The 24868-nt window shown below is 34.5% G+C and overlaps 2 protein-coding genes across 2 annotated transcripts; both read right to left on the bottom strand.

The window, feature by feature from the left end:
• Positions 1-660: 660 nt before the first annotated feature.
• On the bottom strand, positions 661-9433 carry LOC122609532 (uncharacterized ATP-dependent helicase C29A10.10c). Its single transcript, XM_043782568.1, has 8 exons — positions 9300-9433; positions 7243-8696; positions 4885-5073; positions 4658-4753; positions 4245-4401; positions 4023-4155; positions 2169-3938; positions 661-1766 (listed from the first exon to the last, which is right to left on the bottom strand). The coding sequence occupies exons 2-8, from the start codon at positions 8543-8545 to the stop codon at positions 1338-1340; spliced, it is 4077 nt and encodes a 1358-aa protein (XP_043638503.1). The 5' UTR covers positions 8546-8696; positions 9300-9433; the 3' UTR covers positions 661-1337.
• Positions 9434-17861: 8428 nt separating this feature from the next.
• On the bottom strand, positions 17862-24542 carry LOC122607617 (SEC12-like protein 2). The gene is made up of 10 exons (XM_043780630.1): positions 24102-24542; positions 21608-21702; positions 21274-21424; positions 21050-21141; positions 20861-20960; positions 20016-20091; positions 19741-19861; positions 18911-19027; positions 18751-18818; positions 17862-18213 (listed from the first exon to the last, which is right to left on the bottom strand). The coding sequence occupies exons 1-10, from the start codon at positions 24414-24416 to the stop codon at positions 18131-18133; spliced, it is 1218 nt and encodes a 405-aa protein (XP_043636565.1). The 5' UTR covers positions 24417-24542; the 3' UTR covers positions 17862-18130.
• Between the last annotated feature and the right edge of the window lie 326 nt (positions 24543-24868).

The following is a 24868-nucleotide window of genomic DNA, read 5'->3' on the forward strand; positions in this document are numbered from 1 at the left end:
GAACAAAATAACCTTTTCTAATTGAATGGTTTAAGATGGTGGTTGTGACACAAAACATTAATACTAGTAGAGTTCAGTGTTAAATAGAAGCACAAACAACATCAATAAGAAAAATAAGCATAGAAGTATTGTGTTTGTGACAGGAGAATAAGGTACATTTAACTAGTTCATAGTTCAGACTTCAGAGTATTATTTATCCCATTTAATTTCATTTCAACTAAATAGGTATCTGCGCAATGCAGCGGTGGTAGCGGTAACGGGTGGTGATGGTGGTGGTAATGATGTAGTTATTAATCTAAAAGTAATTGATGTAAATGGTAGTGTAGTAATTTTATGGTTAAGGTATGTATTTTTTGTAAATAATTTTATTAAGAGTATTATAGAGATATTAGGTGAAAATATTTAAATTAATGAATAAAAGAGATAGATTATTTGGATAAATATGGTTAGAAAATAATTTAGGGATATATTGAGTAGATTTAGTGTGTAATTAATAATGTGTTGAAGATTAAAGGTATTTTGGGTATTTTAAGGGTAAAAAGTTGAAAAGGAGGGTAGTTTGATTTATAATAGAGTATAGATATAGATAGCCGACAATTCTCAAGCCCTTTCAACTTTCAGTGTAACAAAATGTCCAAAAGATCAACTGGCAATTTGGCATAGATACAAAAGATAAAAATTAATAAATATTATTGTCGAAGTAAAAGTATGTACAGACACAAAGACTAATATCACCCCCAAAGTTTACAAATTAGCAAGTTCTTTCCCTTAATTAACACCACCATTTCTATACAAAAAATAAAATATAATCATGACACCATATGCCATGATTGTTCAAGTCTTCAACATAGAACCATATGAATCCATTCCCATAACATATCCTAATTATACTTGTATAATCGTATCTTTTTACCCCCATTTCAGCAGCCATAAGTTGAATTTCATCAAACGAATGCAAAACCTGAGGGCCCATGAATGTTTCAGGAGCCAATCCTCAGAAATCCGTGGCGTCCCACATGATCATGCAATTTATGCCATGGAATAAAGGCAGACTGTTCACCTGCATACACTGGTAGAGGATAAGGGTCGAATTGCACGGCCCGAATGCACCTTTTGGTGATCAACAGTTAGTTTAGAGCTAATCATCCACATTTGAAACCGTTTCTTCATCATGAATAATCATCCACATTTAAATTCCTGTCTTCATCATGAGTAGGTAATTCTGGCATATTCAAGAACTTTTAAGCAGCTCCATTATTTTGGGTCATGCCCAGGGTCCGATTTAGGTCAATAATCGTGAACCCGCAATAAAAACCTTGACATCCAATAAATTTGGATCATGAGTCTCGTTTACCTGCAACCGGGGTTGAATTTGGTCTCTTTTGAATACCATGTTGCCATGCCTCTCTTGAACGGTCACCTGACTGATCAAAATCATCGAGGGATCCTTCCATGGGTGTCTTAAAAGGGCGGTAATTACCATTCCTTGGAGCAAAAGATGAGTATGTTTTCTCATCATCTTCTGATGGTGTGCCTGGCCTGGAATCCATGTGGTCATATGATCTGTGTCTTGAACTAGGTCTCTTCAAACTCCTCATGTTAGAAAACCTAGCCTGTGGTGGACTGTATGATAAAGGTGGCACCTTTTGTCCCATAAAATCTTTAGGAATCAAGTCCATATCCATGTAACATTCCCTGGTCTTTGCATCAGCAATTAGTGCAGCCCAATCATCTGACTGAATCAGAGTACTTGCATTCCCCATAACCTATTAGAAACGTCATATATAGAACATAAAAAACTAGCAACAATACACCTAGCGTTATGCTTAATATTTAACGGGTGAAAAAGGGAAAATATAATAAGGAAAAAGGATATGTCAAGCGAGTCAAAAGTCAACTAAAGCATATCTTAAATGCCGAATGCCTCTTAAATCATTCTACTCCAGAAAATTGATTAGTACTGATTTAATATATTTTTTTAATTATTCGTGACACTACTAATATATTGTAAAGGTAAAAGGCTTAAAGACATGAAGTGTCTTGGGTTTGACCAGCCCAAACTGTTCTGTCTAGAGCCATTAAAAATTACCCACGTTGACCAGTTACCCAACCCGCTGACCCACCCACTGTGGCAAATTGGAAAGGAAATGTAAAGGAGATTTCAATACCCAAAGTGCCCTTTTTGCACGTGTGAGAGCAACATTCATTCGACGAATATCAGCAACAAAACCCACACCATGATTCGAAGCACGCACACATGACATAATAATAACATCACGTTCTTGCCCTTGGAATGCATCAACGGTATTAATATAAAGATCCTTTCCTTCTTCAGACTTCAAAACTTCATCAAACTCCCGCTGAATACATTTCAATTGCAGCTTATAAGGGGTAATTATGCCCACCGACACTTTAGCTATGCCTAAAGACTTTGCACTTTTTTGAAGATGTTGATATAACCGAAGACAAAACTGTGCTTCGTGTATGTTCTGATAGGAAACTGACCCACCCCGATGCGACTCACGGCCATGGGTAATATCATAAAATATATAAGGCTTTAACATTGGATCCTTGTAATATAATTCATCAGGTAAATTAGCAATACTTTCACTATCAGTCAGGCGACCTTGGTAAAAGTATCGGGATGGAAATTCTCTAATTTGAGGGTGCATTCGGTATTGAACGGAAAGCAACATTGTAGGGCAGCCTGCTTGTTGAAATCTCTCAAAAAGACTTCTACTGTATAGCAAAGTTCCAGCAGCTTTACTTATAACAGTTGCAGGAAGTTGTTGTGGATCCCCCACAAGAACACATCGAGCTGCACCAAGAGCAAGAGGAGGCAGCACTCCTACTTCACTGGCTTGAGCAGCTTCATCAATGACCACCATGTCAAACCCATGGGTTAGCCGTGAGAAAAGCTTCCGGCCACTACTTGAAACCGTAGTGAAGACAACCTCGGCTTCATTAGCAAAACTTGCTTCCAGACTAGCACGCGCTTCCTCTAAATTGAAGTTCCCTCCACTACGAAACCGTCCTTCTAATATAAAAAGACGAGACATTTCAACTAGAACTTTATCCCGGTTCTCAACCACAGCCGCTAGATTTTGTAACAACAAGTCTCGACTCTGATCACGGGCCACAAGAACATCCGGGTCCACGCCCACTGAACCTTGGGACCGCCCCGTGAAAGCAGCAGCACTGAGTTCTCTTTGAAGTGAAGCTATTTGTTGAGACAATTGAGCTTCACGGCCTCTTAACTGGTGCATCCACCCGTAAACTTCATCTCGACTTTTCACCAAAAGTTGCTCAGTCCTGCGCTCAACTGACACCGCCTGAGCGGCCCGTGTTTGTGAATCAACTCCAACTCGAGCCACATCAGGCCGGTAAACTTTCATCTCACCATCAATGAAGCCACGATCAAGAACACGTGTAAGCAGCTCATCGGTTGCAGCATTTGAAGGTGCACAAACTAACATTCTTGGTTTTGGGCAGAGTTTGTGAAGGGTACGAAATAGGTTCTGATCCATGCTTTGGAGAACTTCATCAATTGACCCATTTGAGACATTATCAGAAGATAGACTCTCTGTTGCTTGCTTGTAACTTTCGGGTGCTAGTTTTTTAAGCAAAGCAGTATAATAATGCTGATATTGGACAAGATGTATAACATTCAGCATTCCCCACACTGTATGAGTCTTTCCAGTTCCAGGTGGACCTTGGACCAGAGTAAAGGGCCATGGTTCTTGCCTCTTGGTTGACCCATTTGTCGTACCAGCTGCAGTATGGGTTGCAGCCCAGTGAATTGCCGACAATTGTGGACCATTGAAGGTCCGGTGTAAATGTTCAACAAAGTTCGTTGTAAAACAATCGGGCATTGTAGGCGCCTGTTCTTCATATTTGGGGAATAACTCTGGGCTCGGTTGAAGAATTGCGGTTTGCATCTAGAGAAAAATCAATCATAAATTTTTGTTGGAAGAAAGTAGTACTTTAAATTTACATTTGGAAACTGCAATTCTGGGACGCACCTGTGAATTGAGTCTACGAAATGCATGCAGTGCAACATATTCTCTTTGAGTTGTAGCAAGAGCACCAAGAACAGTTAAAAACCATATCCCTTTCGGGTGTAATTTTCTTAGAATATGATCATCATCGATCATGCTGTAGAGTAACCATAAGTAATTCTTAATCAGCAAACAAACAATCAAAAAGAAAAAAGTATGATTCACAAAAGTGATGAATCAACAGACCTGTTTGAATCATATGAATCCCCAACATAAAAGTGAAGAATCGCCCCGGTAGGATCTCGAGTATCTATTGGTATGTGTCGCCTCACAGTGCCTGCCACCCGTCCGCTAACCTCAGTTACCTCCCCAGTAGTTGAGCTGCTGCTTCTCTTCGATATGACTGCTTAATGGAAATAGTCATAAATCTTCTAAATTATGAAACACTAAAGACCAACCAAAAGTATGCATAATCCATTAAACACTAGACACATGACTCAAGCATTTTTCTCCTTATTTTCTTTTTATTTTGCCAGGCATACCAGTTAGGCCTCTGACACATTTGGCATTATTTTAAAATTTTATATCTCAAGAGATTAGATTGGCATTGTTAATATAGCTTCATTTAAGTTTATTAGCACAGTTTTGTTTAAACAAACCTGTTCCCGGTCTAGGGGTGGAGAGAACTGCCACGTCGCCTTCTTTAAAGTTCCATCTGCATTCATTTGTAGGTAAAAGTATTACATCATACCAACCTGTGAACACCAAAAAATAATACTTCAATAGTAAAAAACATGGTATAGCCAAATGACATCTACACTAACATTACTCGATGTTTATAATATAAATATTTAGCATAAACAATATAAAAGATGAAATTTAATACCTCTTTCGCGTCTCTCAACACTTTTGATACGAACCATTGCATGCAAATCTCTAGACGGTGTTTCAGTTAATTCCTCCCATGTACTGTAGAGCTGTGCCCGACATTCCTCAAAAAGCAAGGGCTCAAATACTTTAACGTATTCTTCGACTGATTCAAAGCTTCCAGGAACACACTGAAGCTCTGCCTCCTCTGAATGTCCAAAATTCGTAGTTGTTTCATTATATGATAAGAGATATAAATTATACAATTTAAACATGAACTTTAATCTACCCTCTACTTGAGATAGTTGAGCCAACTACAAATTCATTATCAGATAAACGGAAATTAAAATCCTAAATAAGAACCCATCGCCACATCTACTAGGAAGTGAAATTTACACAAACCATGCATAGTGAATCATATTGTGAGATTCTACAAAAATTGCAAAAGATGACTGTGAAGATTCCAATGCCTTTCTTGAATATAATGTTCGAGTTATCAAACACCAGGAAGCTAAGAGCGGCATTACTACCGTAGTCTATTATCAGACTTAATATATGAAACTTTTGTAATTTTTTTAGTGAATGTAGAAGGTTGATAGTTCTTTTCAAATTAGAAGCACTAGTTCGTAGTTGCAACTACTTATTGTAGTTAAAATTACATATCCTTCCAAACCAAGTTTAACACGATTGCAAATGTTGTGTCTTTAACAAGAAGATAGACATCAAGCGCTATTATTATATTTATAAACAAAACGAATATCAGACGTTAACTCTTAACATAACATAAGAAGGTAAAGTACCACTTTGGCCAGTGTGCCCTTGTGGGTTTCCCTCTAATTCTAACACCAACTAATGCAGCAGCTTCATCTTCACAAGGTTTCTAGTGGGTTGACTGACATGTTCAGTCTACAATCAAGATGCTAAGACACAGCTAATTCCGAACCATTTTCTTTCTAACATGTATACAGAACAAAAGGTGGGTTAAATAGCGACTCTGTACACTCTCTGTTTATAAATATCACACGCCAAATAGCAGAGTTGTGGATACAACTTATATTCTTGCCATATACAGACACCCACAACCCAAAACAAAGATCTTTGTAGACAAATGAGATTATGAAAGAAGATAGAAGAACATAAGTCTGATTCTAGGGTTCCATAGTTTCCAAATCATGATGAACTTGCCATGGGGCCAATCTGATCCCCGCCAACAAGCAACAACCATAATTTCGAAGACAAAAATAGCCCATATCTATCAGTCCCTGGCAGCCTCTATTTTCCGATATCTATCCAAGATCCACCCTTAAATCTCTTTAAGTGTCATCCGTCTGTAAAGAAAGAAAAACGAAATCCGACAAAGGGAGAGACAATGAGACGTAACTGTCAGGCCTAAATTTCTCTAAATCACTTGTGAGAGCATTAAGTCTGCCCCATAATCATTTCAACATCTGCTTTTTTATGGAAGTAAAACAACTCTGCGACAAGCCAAACATAAAGCAGGGACTACAAATCAGCTCATTTCAAATGAGCAACTATGATATTTAGGTCTTGAAAGCATGCCTTTGATCAAATGAAATACCAACTGAGAAAGTAACTTGAAAAGTGTTCAGAACCATGCTCTCCTTTGCCAGCTCCATTAAAGTTCAACGAGGAGAAAATAGGTATCAATTGACCAAAAGTGCAATATTATTATTCTTAGAAAATGATCTTCCATCACAAGTCAAGTAAACATGGACAAATCTATTACATCCATTCATATTAAAAATATATGTTTCTTATTAAGTGGATCGGATACTTGTTACATCGAAAGTCATTTATCCATCAGATGCTAGATTCACCTAACATAAGCAGGATCACTAACTAAAGGTAAAATTGCAAGTTCAGTTCTGCTCTCTTAACATCAACAATCAATGACACTAGTATGAGACAAAAGGGAGTATCAGTAATAGTAGTAGGTCAACCTACTTGCTTAAAAATCAGTCAAATTAGGTTGTACCATTCCCTAAAGGTCAAATAAAAACAATTTAGCTGAATAGAAAATGGGTCAAATAGCCAGAAAACGTTCAAGTCGCCCAACGTCTATTTTGAAAAGCATACAGCCTGCTAGATCATATTAATCAAATTGTATCAAAAGAATGTTTGAATTATTACAAACAGGTGTCAAGAACCCAGCCCAAACCTGTCAGTTCCAACCTGCTCAAAGATTTTTCCCTTTTCAATCAAAATGTGTTTTGACCAGGTAAACAACCTTCCCAAAACATCTTGCCACCTTAACTATAGCAATAGCAAAACAAAAAGAAGAAAGGAGTATGCAATGATAAATTTCACAAAAAAAGCATAGTCAAAACATATAGAGTCGTTGTATAATGTTACAGACCTGGATGCTGCCAGAACTTCTCGTTCGTCACCTCACGAATTAGCCGTTCCACCGATGTATCCTGATATTGATTCGTGACGGTCAAGGGCTTCTTGGAAGGAAGTTTTTTAACTCCTGCTTTCGGGTCAACAGAAGTCTGACTAACTAACGGAACAGTCTTTCTACCCGGAACTTGTGCATTCTTTGTCAGCTTCATTACACTCTGCCTCTGATTAGAAATTAACTTATCCTCCGCACTAAGTTCCATACTACTATTTGACCTCTTCGGATGCCCTAAAATTCCAGAATTCATGTCACCATTGTTAAATTCAGACTTAGCATCACTGGACTCCACAACACTGCCATTTTCGTCTTTTATTATAGGTGTCTGAATCTGTTTATCTTTCACAATACGGGTTGTGACAGGTGGTGGAAAGTTCTGCCTTCTAGGAGTTGAAGTTTTAATGGTTCCTGCTTGTTTAACATCTTCCAAATTAAGAAACATGGTTTGCCTGCTACGTTTTTTCCCCAACATTGCTTCTTTTTGATGGTCAATTTTAGGACGTTTAGCCGCGTTATTTGCAATCTTCAAAGCATGAATTGCTTCAACCCCTTTGACATCCTTTTGTTTTGGTGCCACCAGAGAATCTTCTTGACTATCACTACTTTTCCTATCAATTGAATCGCCATTAAGTCCTGAAGATACATGATTACTATGTTCATCCTTCACATCAACAATTGAAGAGGTATTAACCGCCACATCAGAATCCCTTTGATCTATAAAAACCGCCATTGGTTTCACCTCTGACTTATCATCATGAGAAGGAGTCAACTTTTCAGGTGGACTACTGCCCTCGGCATCAGACCACTCACCTTCTTCTTTATCAGCAACTGATCCGACATCAATTGGCCTCTTTCGTTCTTCAATTTCAGCCGCCGGTACTACATTTTCAGACATGTGTACTACATTTTCAGACGCTTGCCCTAAATTTGCAGATGAGTGTACTACATTTTCAGATGCTTGCACTACATTGTCAGACGTATTTACTACATTTTCAGACGCGTGTACTATATTTTCAGTCGCTTGTACTACTTTGGGTCTAACAAAAGGCTGAAACCCTGAAACAGAAGATGCATGAGAAAACGCATTGTTGTTTATTATTCTACGGGGACTATTAGTTGTCTTAATAAATAAATCCGAAGTATGTGTAGTTGACGGAATTGCCCTTTGAGGTTGGAAGAAGAGGACAACATCATCAGTCTCTTCATCATCCTCGGTAGCCGGTTCATTAAGATCAAACAACGGCTTTCCTTTAGAACTCATTACTCAGATACATAAATAATCAATATATACCTAAATCTCGAAAAATACTCCACCTCTCACTTCTTTGACCTCAACCCCAATATCACATTAGAATTAACAAATTTAACTCAGACCTCAGAAGCTTTTATATAATTGCAAACACAATCACATCCTGCAAATAAGTCCAAAACCCAAAAACATAATCAATACACAAAGACTCATAAATTATCATATACATCATGAAATCCTATTACACTCTTTTACTCAGAAATTTGAATATATTACACAAAAATACAAAAAAAAAAGACACAATCCACTCACATCAGCATTCACAATTCATTCATTATACCGCATAAAAGTCGTAAAAATATCAATGGAAACAAATACTAAAAATTTGCTAAAAATAGAATCAAATCATCAAACTTGGTAGCCTCAAAAGATCCTATTTTTAAGATCTAACAATCACATTGAGTCATCTAGAGTATATATACATCATGTATATGTATGCATATTTATATTTATATATAAAATTCCCTATGATCCTAGAAAACATACATGTACGGATGAAATCAAACAATTGAGATCTCTAATGTAAAATGAAAGGGAGATAGTCATCACTTAATATAGATAATTTATCCAACTCAAATTGAATTATTTTAATTAACTTAAGTTATGTGTGTATATATATACACGTTTGTATGTATCTATATATATGTATGTATATGCGTATGTGTGTTAATTAATCAATAATTAATTAGGGTTACAAAGGACGCACCTTTTTTTGATATGATTGTGTATAAGTGTGTTTGTTGGCTGATTCAAATCCAAAAAGTAGAGAAGGACAGATGGGAAGTATATATATATATATATAGAGAGAGAGAGAGAGAAAGAAAAGAGATGATTCACACAAAGAATGAATTGTGTGTGAATTGAAAGAAGAGGGGGTGAGTGAGAGATGTATATATAGGGGAAGGGTGTGGGGTGGGTGGGCAAGAAGGCAGATAGATACAGATACAGACAGATACAGGGTTTGGGTCGGGTTAGATTTGGTTTGGAATCTGGTCGGTTGGGTTAGGTTTGGTTTGGAATCTTGATCCGAACCATAAGTTTGTGTGATCTTTCTTGTGTAATTTGAAAGGTTCTTGTTTTGAGCACGTGTTAAAGAAATATTAGTTACTACAAGAAGTCCATTTATGTTTTACTAGCTAATTATCCCGGGTTCAATCCGGGTTAATTTATAAATAAATAAATCGAATTCTACCCGGGTAACTTTAAAATATGTTATCATGTTAAAATGTATAATAACAACGTTAAATAAGTTGAAAAGTTGTGATAAGTTATTATGTTAATAATGTAACTAAACGGAAACAAAACTTGTGTAGTTGTACACACATGTTGAAACACATACAAATAGTAAAAACAAAAAGTAAAACATATACTAAAAGACACCATAGTTTCAGCCTATTATAACAGAAATTAAGGTGATTAAAATCTTACATAATAGTGTGAATATTTAATAAAAATCTATATTAATGAGATATATTTAAAAAAGTAGGATATTTTAAATTTTAAATCAATAAATTATGATGATGTCATAATTAATTGAAATGATGCATGAGAATACACAATTTTTGAAAATCTTAGGTCATTACAATCTTCCTTTATTTATATAATAGATAGATGTATTGTCTAAGTTGTGGATTATCCTTTTAGTTTCCCTTTGTTTCTAATTTTAGTTTTTGAAGGATATAATTCATATTCTAACTTAGTTTTGTAATCCGGGCATTGCCACGTGTGAAATAATGTTAGATTTTAGAAATGTTAACAAATGGAAGACACATTTGTTTGATCTTATTTAACATCTGCTCGAATGTTAATCATTTAGCAACTGTATATGATTAATTCAAAAAAAATACAAATCAAATGAAAATGTAACAAAATGGAAAAAAGAAGAATGGAATGCACTAACATTATACTACTAGCACAGTAGTTGCGCAATGAGACGGTAGTTGTTGCGGCGACGATGTGATGGCGGGGGCAATGTTGGTGGCGGAGGCCATGTCGGATGATGTAAATTATTGATGTAAAGGGTTAATAAAGACATTTTGAAAGACCAATGATTGATAATGTAATTTACTTATTAATGTTAAATGATAATGTAGATAAAAATATTTTAAAGGGTGTTATGTGTAAATATTACACAAGTTTCAACACTTCCAAAAATAAGAAGTTATGCTTTTTATAATACGAGGGATAGTGCCCGTGCGTTACGGCGGTGAGATGGTGTGAGTGATACGTCAAGTCATAGAATGTGATAGCCAAATGTCTTATCCGTACGGGCTCCCCCATCGGATTTAAAAATTCGTCGAAAGTATATCGAATGACATCTCTAACGAAAGAACATGAAATTTTAAGAACACTCATACAATCTTTATAATTTATGACATACGGTTTTTGAGCTAAAAGATTTTGAATGAATTAGAGGAGTAAAATGATTTATGGGGGAGAGAAAAAAAATTAGTGGTTGATATTTGAGGAGAGAGAAAAAGATAAGTGGTTGAGATTTAAGGGTATTATAGGTTTATTAAGTAGAGATGTTTAAATTAATGAATAAAGAAGAGGGGTAATTTAGGTAGTTCAAATCATCTTTTCTTAAAAAATGGGCAAAATGCTTTATAAGATAGTATTAGATATAAGTAACAAGTATAAGTATAGATTTGTGAAACACAAAAAGAAATGAAGAGTATCATACAAATCTATGTAGAAAATAAAAAAACACATGAACGTGGATACCATGTTAAATTTGTACAATAAATTGTGAAAAGCCAAAAACGACTGAAAGAACAACAGCTTTAGTTAAAGTATAAGGCAAAAATAAAAACGTATAACAACAAACTTAAGCTCTTTTTGACATGGAAGACCGATGGACAATACCAATTTAACACATATGATATATCCTCAAACATCTGTTAAAAAAATGGACTTGATTTGCAGCAACTTTTGTAATTCTCGTTAGACCCTCAAATAGCATCTAACGATTATTAACACCCGTTAGAGAAAAGGACCTAACTCTCGGTTAGAAAAAATGACCTCATTTGCGGTTGTTATTGTTACTCCCATTACACCCAAAGAGTACTTAACGGTCATTAGTGTTTGTTATTATTTTTTAATATTTTTTTTAACAATACAGACCTTTATTGTAAAATATTTAACGGCAGGTATTATTTTCGTCAAAAGAGAGGCACACGCCTTATATAAAGATATAGAATGGGACGTTTTGGAATGGCATTTTTGAATTGTTATTTAATTATTACCTTAATGAAAAATAAATAAGGATGTCAATGGTTTTGTTCGAGTTGCCGGGATGAAAATATCTGATCTTAACTCGGCCTATTAAAAGTTTCTAGTCTGAAATTTCAACTCTGACCTATACCAGTCAACCAAACTCAATCCACCAACTTGAAAAAAATATCAGGTTAACAGGTTAATTTCAGGTCAAATAGATTGGTAGGTAGAATATTAACAAAAATTATAGAAACTTAATATTTTTTTGAGTTGATGGGGCTGTCAACACAAAAGAGTTAACGCGGACTTTACCCTAGAAAAATCAGGTTAGTGGATTGACGGGTTGAGATTTCACAATCATTACCCGTTTTTTTGCGGGTTATGCTTCGAGTTAAGCAATTATTGACATTCGTAAGAAAAATTATTTTGTGTAAAAAAATAGTTTCCAAGCCTTACAAAAATAATAATTTTTGCAGAGAGAAAACATGATTCTTTTAAATAAAGACTTCAAACTAAAAAATTTATTTTGAAACGATAATACCAAAACTAATTTGGGTTTCTTCATATGTGAAACAAGTTTATATAAAGAAAGAAACTGCTCAGTGCTGTTTTCCGCAGATTCTGAACCCTAATACTTCGACAGTGTATAGGTTAAAATGTAGGCAACTTTTATCTCTACCTAAGTAGAAAGACTGCTTCCATTTTTTTTTTATCCAAATGGTAGAAAAAACCCTCCAACCTTTGCATGGGACGAGGATCAAACCCATGACCTCTGTCTTTAGATGTCAGAATGTTTACCACTGATTCAAACAAATTTATATATTTTAAAATATGTAACTGATTTGACAAAACTTCAAATCTTAAATCGATAAAGTTTATTGTTATATGTTAGTGCTACTAATTCTTTTATGATGGTATTTATGGAAGAATAGGAATCAAGCTATATTATATATTTATAGAGTAATTTATTATTTATTATATATCATTTTATGTTTTTTCTCTCGATGTATTAAGCTTAGTTTGTCTTAGCCCTTACGAGCATAGTACCCGCGCGTTGCAGCGGCTAGAAGATGAGGACAATATAAAATGAAGGCGGTGGTGGTGATCGAAAAATGCGAAGGAGAAGGATGTTGTGTGTTTTGTGGGTTTAAATTTTTGATAAGGGTACTTTCGTTAGATACTTGAGGAGGTGTAAAAAACAATAGAAGTAAGAAGGGTATTATGGGAATGAAAAAGTTACTTAATTTCTTAAAACCAATACCTTTTATAAGGGTTTATAGATAGCATCTTAGTGCTTTCTACTTGATGTAAGCGTTATTTACATTTTGCGTCTTGTCAGAAAGGGTCATTAATAAATCTTTTGCTGTTAATTTTTTTTTAGATTTATGAGTTTTTCCACAAGGCAATCGGTTTTAAGTTTTGCTATTAAACGAATTCACAAAATCTCACTTTTTCATATATTCCTTAAGTTCCACTTCAGATATTATAGAAAAGCCATTTAATTGGACCTACCAATTCTATGAAGTCATTTAAAATTTCAAATTTTAGTAACATACCTAAAGAGGAGGGAGTGGTGTTCGGTTTTTCCAGGTGGTAACATCGCCATTGCCAATACACCGAAGGAGAGAGGCCAGATTTTTCAGCGAAGAACACCGAATGGAGAGAAACAATGGAGAGGAAAGAAAAGTGAAATGATTGGCTAATGCGTGGGGTCCCACCCAACGGTCTAAATATTTTTTTACCTTTTTCCTTTACCTTTTCACTATAAAACCTATTACATTTTTATAAAAACTCATACAAACCCACTACCATTTTTTCTTCTTCTTCTTCTTATTCTACACTAAATTTATACAAATCATGGATCCAAAAAGGGTAAAAAAGAAACACCACCCCCAAAAGTAATCGGGGTTGTTTTGTTAACTATCCGCAACAATATTCCTAACCCCTCTCGAATCAATACCATCCCTTCCAAATCAACAAATTTCTCAATCATCATCTTCTTACATTCCACAACCCGCTTCTCCACATTACGGGTATAATATGGGTTTCCTTCCGCCGAATGCCCAACACTACAACGTTACAAGGACCGCCCACTTCACACCAATGAGGGCCGATGATGAGGACTTTCTCGACGAGTTTGTAACCGAAACTCAAGAACAAGAACCAACGGATATACTTATGCCATTGTTATTAATAGTGTTTAATTTTTTTTTATCAGATATATACTTATTAATAATGTTATCTACGTAATAATTTATAATTATATACTTATTTATATACTTTTTTAAATTATACACTTGTTTAAGTACTTTTATCAATTTTGAGGAAACGTGTCAAGTGTAGTGGGTGCAACGATTTGGACATTATAAAATGGCCATGAAATACAAATGAAATACTACAAGAAGCGAACCAAGAAAGATTTTGGCCATATCCATATGGTGGCATGGGAGGCCCTGAAGACTCAACACAAATGGATTGAGCAAAGTTGTTTTCATGATATTTTGGCGGTTGCGGGATGTTTGGCTAGTGGTTCTACAAAAAGGAAGTCGGGGAGTATGAATCGGGTAGTAAAGACAACATCCTTTCCGACATGAATAAAGACTCCTGCCCTCCCATTGAATCAAGAAAGTCGAAAAAGAAGCAACCCGCATCCCCTTCCTCTCATGACGTTGTGGCTGATGACATTAGCACCTACACACCAAAAGTGTGAATATATGGTGCTAAAACGCGAGAAGGGCCAATTGGCAGTTAAGTTTTGGGCTACACAACTTGACGCGACGAAGTCGAAGGTTCGATAACACGATTTGAAGTTTTTCAAGGACTCGCATGATCACATTGCCGATCTTGTTATGTTGGACCTCATTCTTATCGAAAAACATGAACTCACCAGTAATTACATATGGACATGACTTCTTATTTTTTAGGAATTGTTAGGATGTTTTTTTAGTATTTCACTTTTTTTTTTTTATTTTAATATTGTTAAGTATTTAGGAAAATTTTTTTTTCAAAAGTATTGTAATGTTTATCTTTAGTTTTTAATGAAATGTTTTATGTTTTAGTTTATATAGTTTTTAAATTATATAGTATTGAAAATAAATGAAATAAAAATAATGCAGTGAAGATTTGAGGAAATTTGGTGAAAACGATGCTAATGTTTTGGGGAAGTTTAGTGAAGTTTGAAGAAAATTAAAGTGAAATGATGAGGTGAAGATTTGAAAAAGTTTGAGGTTAGTAAAACCATTCGCTCCCCTATATACACAAGTACACAACCAGAGGCGGTGTCGGATGGGGCAAAATTTAAAAATCTGTGAAATAAAAATATAAAAAAGGTCAAAATGTTAAAAACCTATAAAAAAATTTTAAAATCGATGAAAAATTTGAAAATAAATAGAAAAAATCTAAATTTTGAGGGGAACATTTGTCTCTTTTGCCCCTCATGTGATACCGCCCCTGTACACAACCTAACTTAAATCACACCGTCACACCCCAATCTATTTTGATTTATTTAAATGTTTGGTGTACATTTTTCATATCAATTATTTTCATGAAACTTAGAACTTCACCACTTCAAAAATCTACATTTTTCTCATTGATTATATGACTTGTTTTTGACTTCATATGTGAGCCATAAAGTTTTTGTTATGGGTTATGGATCTATAACTATATATGTACATTGTATAATGACAAATGATGACTTATTCTTGCTTCTAATCTCCTAATTTTTAAATCTTGGATCCCGTTGCAACAAAATTCTTTAAAAGGACATATTAAAACGAGATCAGGGTGCTTGCATGTTACGACAAAGTGACTCATGCACAAATTGCAATAGGAAAGATTATCATAGATAAAAATAACAATAGTTTGTTGTTCTAAAGAGAAAAATAAGTAAATAAATAAATAACAATAGTTTATTATTCATATTATATAATAAAAATTATATTTAATACCTATGGACCAGGGGCAAGAAATGGAGTTATCATGATTGTTGCTTGAATTTCGAAACCAATGTCGACAGAAGCAAGCAATACTAAAGTTTAAATGTTTCATGAACTTCTTTTTCTTGGAATAGAGTTATATGATGTCTTAGACTACTCAACATTGTCTCTGTTTGTGGTCTTATGAGATCGTCTTTCACCATCGAGTTAGTTTATGTAGTAAAACTTTATTCGTTAGTTATTAAAAAGAACTATTTATGTTGCGTCATTTTATTAAGATAGCCAAAAGTAATATTACACATCTTTTGGGTATGTTTGGCACAAATGTTTGGAGTTAGGGTGTGGTCATGGGCTTGGAGCTGGAGCTTAGAAATGGGGCTAGGAGTTGAGGCTTCTATTTAAACCTTTCTTCCACTAGCTTTTATTTTAAAGACCTTTTGGAACTTTTAGGGGCTTTTTGGTCTGAGCCTTTTGATTTAAATTGTATATCCAAATAGGGCTAGCTTTTTGATGGAGTTTCATTTTAAAAACTCGGGGCTTTTAAGCTCTAAAAGCCCTCTACCAAACAGACTTTTTGACTCTATCTATACTTCTATATCTATACTATATTATAAAAAAAATAGTTTCTTCTTTTTAGAAACGTTGAAATTTGTGTAACATTTACACATAATACCCCTTAAATACTTTTATCTCCACTATCTCTTAACATTAGTAATTAAATTACACTATCAACAATTATCTTTCAAAATATCTCCATTAACCCTTTAAATCAATTACTTTTACATCAATAATTTACGCCACATGACACCGCCTCCGCCACCAACAGTTGCCCCCACTATCACACCATCATCGCGACCACCACCACCGCATTGCGTGGGTAATGTGCTAGTATATGATAATTAAAAAACACTTTTCCAATTATGGACTTAACAAATCTTGCACGGTTAAAATGTCATTTTTTGAGAGAATCATCGACATATAAAATCATTATAATTCGCTGACTATTCTATAAACGAAGGGCTTGTCATTTCTTTTGTTAAAAATCCAAATTTCCTGATCAACCCGACTACCCATCAAAGTAGAGAATCTAGCTTTGAATGTTTTCTTCAATCCATAAGGCTGCTCTTAGTGACGACAAGATCGTTTGCTCGTCATTTTGTCACATTAGCGTTATGTCATTGCTAAACTGGCACACTCTATAACACCACCCTATCACATCCATCATTACATTATATTACACACATACATATTAAATTATAATTATATATCCATATAAAAACATACCTGTCCAAAACTGATTTCATCAATTAAGCGATGCACTATCACTTTTTTCTTAAAAAAAAAAAGAAAACTGAGAAAGACGAAGTGGTGTCAATGGTATCCCTTTAGTGACATAGTCGACAAGCAAATAACTCACATGGGAGAGCCGTGTTATGGGTGACCTTATTGCACGGTTCAGCTGACAAGACCGTTGGGACGAGCCTAAATTAACTTTTCACGATATGTAAAACCTTTTATATCAACATTAAATTTGAGAAGTAAATAGCACACGCTTAAGTTTTCAAATATATATATATATACTAAATGTTCTTTTAATGGAAGTAGAAAGAAAAGACACAACTTAAACATTTAACATTGTGTAAAACTTATTTATAGCATAGAAAACAAAATTGAAATCAATGGTCCCCATAAAGTTGCACCAGAGATGCATAAAGATAGCACATTAGCACCCACAGAACTTGTAAACATTTCCATTGTGTATTGTCCTTATCAAATTGTAACATTTGGTTCAACACAATTTAAGAGTTTGTAAGTATATTCCCCAAACACAGATGACAACTTTCATAATAAAAGAGCCTAGGTGAAAATCAACGGTCATTACTTGTATTCATAATTGGCAGTTCGATCAGGATTGTAGATGTTGTATTCCCTCCAAATATTCTTGCCTTTCAACGTGACAAGATCACGATCCATACCATGTATGTTCAAATGTAACGCTATCTCAAACAAAACATAGAAAACACAAAAATTAAAAATAAGACCCCCAAAAAATATGGGTACAAGTTCATGTGAGCATTTACTTGTGTGAGAAAAGACGACCAACAACTATTCAAGCGTGACAAAAAGATTGTTGTATAACTTGAAAATAGGATTCAAATCACATATGAAACTTGTCACAATCTATGTATATACACTATTAATGGTATAGGTACTTTCTGACATAATATAAGCAATCATTAAAGGCTAGCCAGCTAGGACCATACAGCTGAAATTCAGCACATCCCATGCCCTACAGTATGGGTATAGTTACCAAGGTTTTAGTCAAGTGAAAGGGTACAAGCGAGAAATTTTGTTTCGGATAGTTGAAAGTAAAGGTTCAGATGTTCTAGATAAGAAAGCCTTCAGTTCTGGCATAATATAATGCTGCTGCAAGTAAGATGAATAACAATATGATCCAGTAGTTAAATCCTGCAATCAAAAAAAATGTAAAGGTCAATAAAACAGAATCAGTGGTTGATATTAGAATTATCATTCAAGCATGAAATTAAATCAACTTGCTAAAAAACTGAGCCCAAAATTCTTAGCCCTAAGAATGGGTAAAAATGACATTTAACGTCAGAGTTGGACACTTTTAAATGTTTGAGCTCTCAAATAACATGTGGTGTATTGAGATGTCATGCAGCAGCTCAGAAGAGAATGGGTTGATCTGGGAATGAGTCAACACATGTCTCATGCTCATGGAAAATTTCTACTTAACTCAAGAAGCATACATCAGACTCTATTCTGCCAGCTCACGTGAGAATGATTGATCCGACTAACGTTTTATCATGGATCAAACCAGAAAACTGAAATAAAAATACCCTAACATTCAGGCAATGGTTATTGATAATTGTTCCATGTGATGCCTACTTTGTCGGTATCGAATTATCGATTCCTGATGCATCTACTGTCCTATACATTTTGACTCCGGTTAAAAAATGACAAAGAGAGCAAAGAGAAATGTACCCTTTTCCTTAATTTCTTCAAACTGGGTCACCCTTGCACTTGAATCCAGAGATGCAGATGTCAACGCTCTGCAGCAAAACAAGTTTCATCAAGATATGGTATCGAAAAAGCACACGTAAGCTACAAAAACAGAATTAGAGAAAGGGAATAAACGGCGAACCTTGCATCTTGTGAGAATGCTAGGGTTGTTACAAGGCCCAGATGTGCCTTCTTGACTACTGTCTGCACCTTCATATTGCTAGCACTCAAAATAAGTATGTCTCCCTGGATTGTACCACTGTCAAAATAAATATAAAATAAACGAGTAAATATAGAGAAGCTCTATGAAATGTACCAGCCATGTTATGAGCTTAACAATTGAGTTATCTTTTCCAGAAATATAAGAGTATCATGCACTAGATATTACATTACACTTAAAGGCAAAATTGTCGTAACATCCTCTACGAAAGCATTTTAAGAATACACCCTTGGGAAGAAAACTGAAAAAGCCCTTGGGTCGAACCATGAATCTATTTTTATATGAATAAGATATTAATTGCATAAGAAATGATATTAACAGGTAAATAAATGAGGTTTTCCATGTTTAGGTTCAGGGAGGGCGAGTCTTTTGAATCAAATATACATGGCCTAACTAAGGTATCGCGTGGCCGTTTCCGAACCCTTCCCTAGCCACCCACAATGTTGTGCTTAGCAGTGTTCAAATTTAAGACCACTTATGAAGATCCCAAGATGTTAACCACTAGGCACATTGGAGGTGGTTGCATAAGTAATTAACTAATTATACAAGTAGCTGTTAATTCCTGACAAAGATCAAAGAAATTAGCATTTAACATTGTGTATCTAAACATTACGTTTCTTTTTATAGGTATCACAAATCATTTCTGGTTATTTAATGGCTCCTGGAGTCTTAAGACTGACAGCTTATAAATATTAAAATTATAGAAACCAATTCCTCATTAGGCACACAATAATAAGAAAATCGGCCCTTACATGGCAAGAAATTTCCCATCATCTGATACATTAAAGGCAGAAATGGGATCTCGAACAATATGTTTTGAACTTATCCGCTTCCATGATGTGGTGTTCCACTTCACAATACTTCCACCCCGATCTATCAAGGTTGTAAATTGTATACATGATTAGTTAACTAGACCCAAAATATTATATAAAGATGATAATAATCAGGTACCACAACTAACAGAAAATAGAAAGGGAAATAAAAAATGAGGGTGGATCAGTGGATGTATAAGGACAGGGTCACAAACCTCGCATTGCAGTGACATATAGAACGGGATCATTCACACTGTTTTGTGAAAACCTACAAAATCCGAAAACCTCATCCTGGAAATGCCAAGTAGATGCATTTAGTTTTTTGGCATATGTTATCGATAATGAGTTATAAACTTACATTCTGATTGTGGCCCAAATAATACAAAGCTACTATATTTTAAAACATGCCTCAAAAATATAAATTAAACTAATAGAACACTTCATACTACTCTACTATGATCTAAATTGGATGTTTGCTAGACACAGTAACACCTAACCAGATGCGAACAAAGCGCATTAATATGAAAACGTAATAATATAAATCTTCAATCTGGCCCTTCATTTCATCAACATCAATATAAAGCGGAAAACAACATTGAAGACCCATAATAACATATAGTATAAGAATTGGAAAAGGCAAACTGAAAAGATTGAGCAGGATGGGTAACAGGTGAAATTCAGCCTCAAACAGGTCAGTCCGAACAGCAAGACTTATACATGATTGCAAAACAATATAAAAATTACATTAATAAAGCAACCTAGCAGGTTTTTAGCATTAGAATACAATGTGGATGACTTTCAATCCGTATAGCTTATTTCCTTTCACATTAAAGCTTGACCCATCGGAGAATCGCCCCATTAGAGGGTAAATTGATCAGAATTGCCACCTCTAATCAGAATATATAAAGCTAAGAAAAACTTATAGCAACGCTAGCAAAAGTGCATAAAACTTAAAAGCTTCCAAGCTAATATGATGAGTTCTAATCTAACACATCACCAACTAAACTGTGTGTTCATAGGGCCAAGAGATTGTCATAGATGTGTTCAGAGAAAGTCTTACATTTTCTTTTGGTAATGAAGCTTTGAGTGTTGATGATGAAATATCCCAAACTCTACCAGGGCCACCACTTCCCACAGATACAAGAAATTTCCCATCAGGGCTACAAACGCAGTTTAACAATCAACCAACATCAGTAAGCTTCACCTTTATAAAGGAGTATGTAATAAGCCAACACTTATGATCATAGACCTGAAATCTAAATTCTTGACAGAGGCATGTGCGTCTGGTACATCAACAAGTGATTCCATACTGGGCCACTTGTATGCCCGCAACTTCCCATCCTGTACTGCACCATAACTCCATAGTTATAACTTAAGAGCCATATAGTTATTTATAACACAACAATCTTGCAGTAGAATAGAAGTATAGAGCACATGTCAACTACATGTCTACATGTGAAAGATGAGCCCTACCTCACCACCTAGCGCCAGTAAAGAACCATCACGGCTAAAATTAACTGCCAACTGCTGTCCAATATGTTCCAGGTCGTAAAGGACTTTCTCAGACTGCTTTAAGCCTATCGTGAAGACATCTTCTTTCTTGATTCTTTCCCATTCAAACCACCTATAAACCAAAACTTAAAAGATTACTGTAAATATACATATTAAGCTAATCAACACACATTGGTTGAATACAACTTAACAAACTAATCATATCAGTAAACCAATATTCTAAATCTCTTAACTTGATTAAAGAATCCAGATTTATTCATCATACATTTAGGAAACCTTAAGTGGTATTAACTACCTGCAACTCTTTGGCAATGAGCATATGACACCCTCGCCTGCTGGATGAACAGCCATCCTATAAGGAAGATCATCACCAGTTTCGAACTTGCTTACCTGTGATAAGGATTCATAAAAAAGATGAAGCAAGGAAAAAGCTTGTTTCTGGAGAACCAACTTCAAACAGTAAAATACAGAGCCATTTAAGAGAAGCAAGTTATTTTCCTGTAGACAAACCAATCTGTACAGGATTACTGGTGTATTTAGCAGTTAACAGGAGCTAACCACAGTACTTTATTGGTCCATCTAATGTGATTTTGCTCTTTAGGAATCCTAGTATGATTGCAATGTTATTTTCGATTTTCTATTCCAAGAAAAACATCTCTACATGGTTTTAATACCTCATTTGAATTCCTCAATTATTCAGTTGTGTAAAACTAATATCTTCAACTGAATAAATAGATACTGTTGGACATATTGAATTCTTTCTTTGGTTACATATAAACTATTGTCGTATTTTCTCACAACTGATATAGACCCAAAGCTTGCATCAGGTAAAATGTTTATAAATCTCACCTGTTAGTTCTTAAAAAGGTTGGCTACATAATCCATGAGCGTTTCCAAGAATTAGCAGTGCTAAAAATTGGTTATGTGATTAAATATTCTTCCTTGAAAAGTAAAAATCTTGATAAAGATTTTACAATATTAAGGTGATTCACATAATCACCTTATGTTGATTTATTAATATTTCAATCATACAAATTCCAATACCTAAAGAATGATTTGAGAAGTACACCATTCTTGTATTCAATGTGACACATGTCATGCTGTGCAGCAAATCAGCAATATATATAGATATGTTTAACAACCATGAAAGTCATGTGTCTTAACACACGAAAATGAAATTCCAACATACAGCTACTATGGTACTTTCTTTAATAAAAATTATGTGTTGCTTTTTCTAGTTCCCATGGATAAGAGTATAAGACAATAGTACAATACCATATGATGTAACTAGTACTTATCAGATATGCCAATTCAACCAACATACACAAATGCACAAAAATTCTAGGTGTCAAATCCATTTTTCCATATTCAACCTTTATATATATATATATATATATATATATAAACCAATTGACTTGGAGGAACCATGAGAACCTTTAAATTATAACTTGATGTTCATATGTGAATTTTATATGTGAACAAAGTCATTCACATATGAATGGATCAAGTTGTACTTAATATAATTATGTTCATATGTGAATACTTCTCACATGAACCTTACCCTACATATATATATATATATATATATAAAATTTTTTAGAACGGTATTCTATTCTACTCCTACTCCTAAATTACACGCATGCTTGTGATGAAACCCAAGACTCTCGAAAAAACCCCTATTAGTTTCTAGTCTGGTGGCATTACCCTCCAATCCCATAGCCGTGAATTTCACGCGAATCAACAAACTATCACATTTGTAGGTTAATTAGTATCTTATGAACGAAGACCAAGAACTATCATTATGTCATGTGACCAATTTAAAGAGCCTTGACTATGTAACAGCTCTCTAATTGCCATCACTATTATGTTGTTATAATGCTAGGTTTGGCATAAAGGACTTCACATATATCCACCACATAAAAAGAAAGCGGATTATTGTTTCATAAACAACCAACAGAATCAACATCAACTCCTAGCATGCAAACAATAAATCAAATCAACACTAACTATGATTTGAGCATCTGAAGTCATTACAGATCCTTAGCTACCAGTTGACTTTCTAGGTTAAGAATTCTTTAGCAACGGGGGAGTCTACATTTATAATTTATATACTACTACATCATAAAAAAATATCTAGCTGTCAAGTAATTGTTTAACTTTGAAATAAATAAAACTTCAATTACATTCTTTTGTTTAGTATTTGTAATTCCAAAGCCAAAAACATTTCAAAAGTTCAACTAATCAAAAAAGTTGGCATCTTGATCTAATTAACAATTTAAAATATAGGATGAGTAATGACCTTCCGGTAAGAACACTTAAAATAAGAACGACGAGAACACTAAAAATTGATGCTTTTACATCTCAAATTCATCAAATTGATGCATTTGCATCTCAATTAAACACTATTACATGGATCCATCGATGTAGATTTCCATTATATTCCCGAAATCTGAATATTCATAAATTTGATGCAGCATTAAGCAAAAGTGTGATCTTCTTGGTTTTGACAGATCAATATGTTGTTAAACACTTGACTAAATAAGTATAAACTACGTTAATTCTATGGACTTGTAATGCATCAAAATGTAATTTTTGAGCATTCTCACTTTGATTTGTATTTTAAGGACGGATGTATTTGATACAAACCCTTGTATCTATATAATCAACAACATATGCATAAATGAGACTCTCTCTCTCTCTCTCTAGATATATGTATATATATATATATAAGTATATAAACACTTGCATCTGTCTAATGAAAAACATATGCATAAATAAAAGAGACTCACAGGCTGATCGGATAGGGAATTGGAAGCACGATCGAATAGCGAAACGACAAGTGCATTAGGGATTCCACTACGACCTTCACCACCACCACCACCAAATATCACATACTCACTTCCCTTATTACATCCCTCATTCTCTTCTTCATAATTCTCTTGATTATTATTATTTATTTGTTTTTGTTGTTGTGTGGATCTGAAAACATTATGAGGAACAAAAGAAGCACCATAAAAAGGTACTCCATATTTCTTATAATTCCCCATTGTTATCTCTCCACCTCCCCCATCACTATTCTTCTTATTATTATTCTTTTTTCCCATTTCAATTTTTTTTTTATTACAAATGTGTACAGATTAATTAATTAGAAATTGGGAGGATTTAAATTGAAGGTTTTTTGTGCATCAAAATCACAATCAAGGTTTCGGACAGACAGAAAGAGGAATCGAATTCAGGGTGATTATTATTATTATAAATTATAAAATTATAAGATGGGATTGAAATTAATATTTTAAAAAATATTTTATACGAGTATATATCAAGCCTTATGAATAAAAGGCCCAGCCCAATACTAATCGGGTGGCTTGAACGGTTGTACCGTTTACCTCTTCATCTAAGCCCATCCACAAGACTACAACTAGATTAATACCCGGTCGTTGACCAGGTTAAAAACAATAAATATATACTTAAAATGTAACTTTATCTTTAACCAGATTTTTTCTAAACGGGTCTGAGTTGAGTTTTTGAGTTATTCGATTGATCCACCAACCCAAAT

The sequence above is a fragment of the Erigeron canadensis genome, chromosome 7 (assembly GCF_010389155.1).
Source record: "Erigeron canadensis isolate Cc75 chromosome 7, C_canadensis_v1, whole genome shotgun sequence".
Taxonomy (NCBI): domain Eukaryota; kingdom Viridiplantae; phylum Streptophyta; class Magnoliopsida; order Asterales; family Asteraceae; genus Erigeron; species Erigeron canadensis.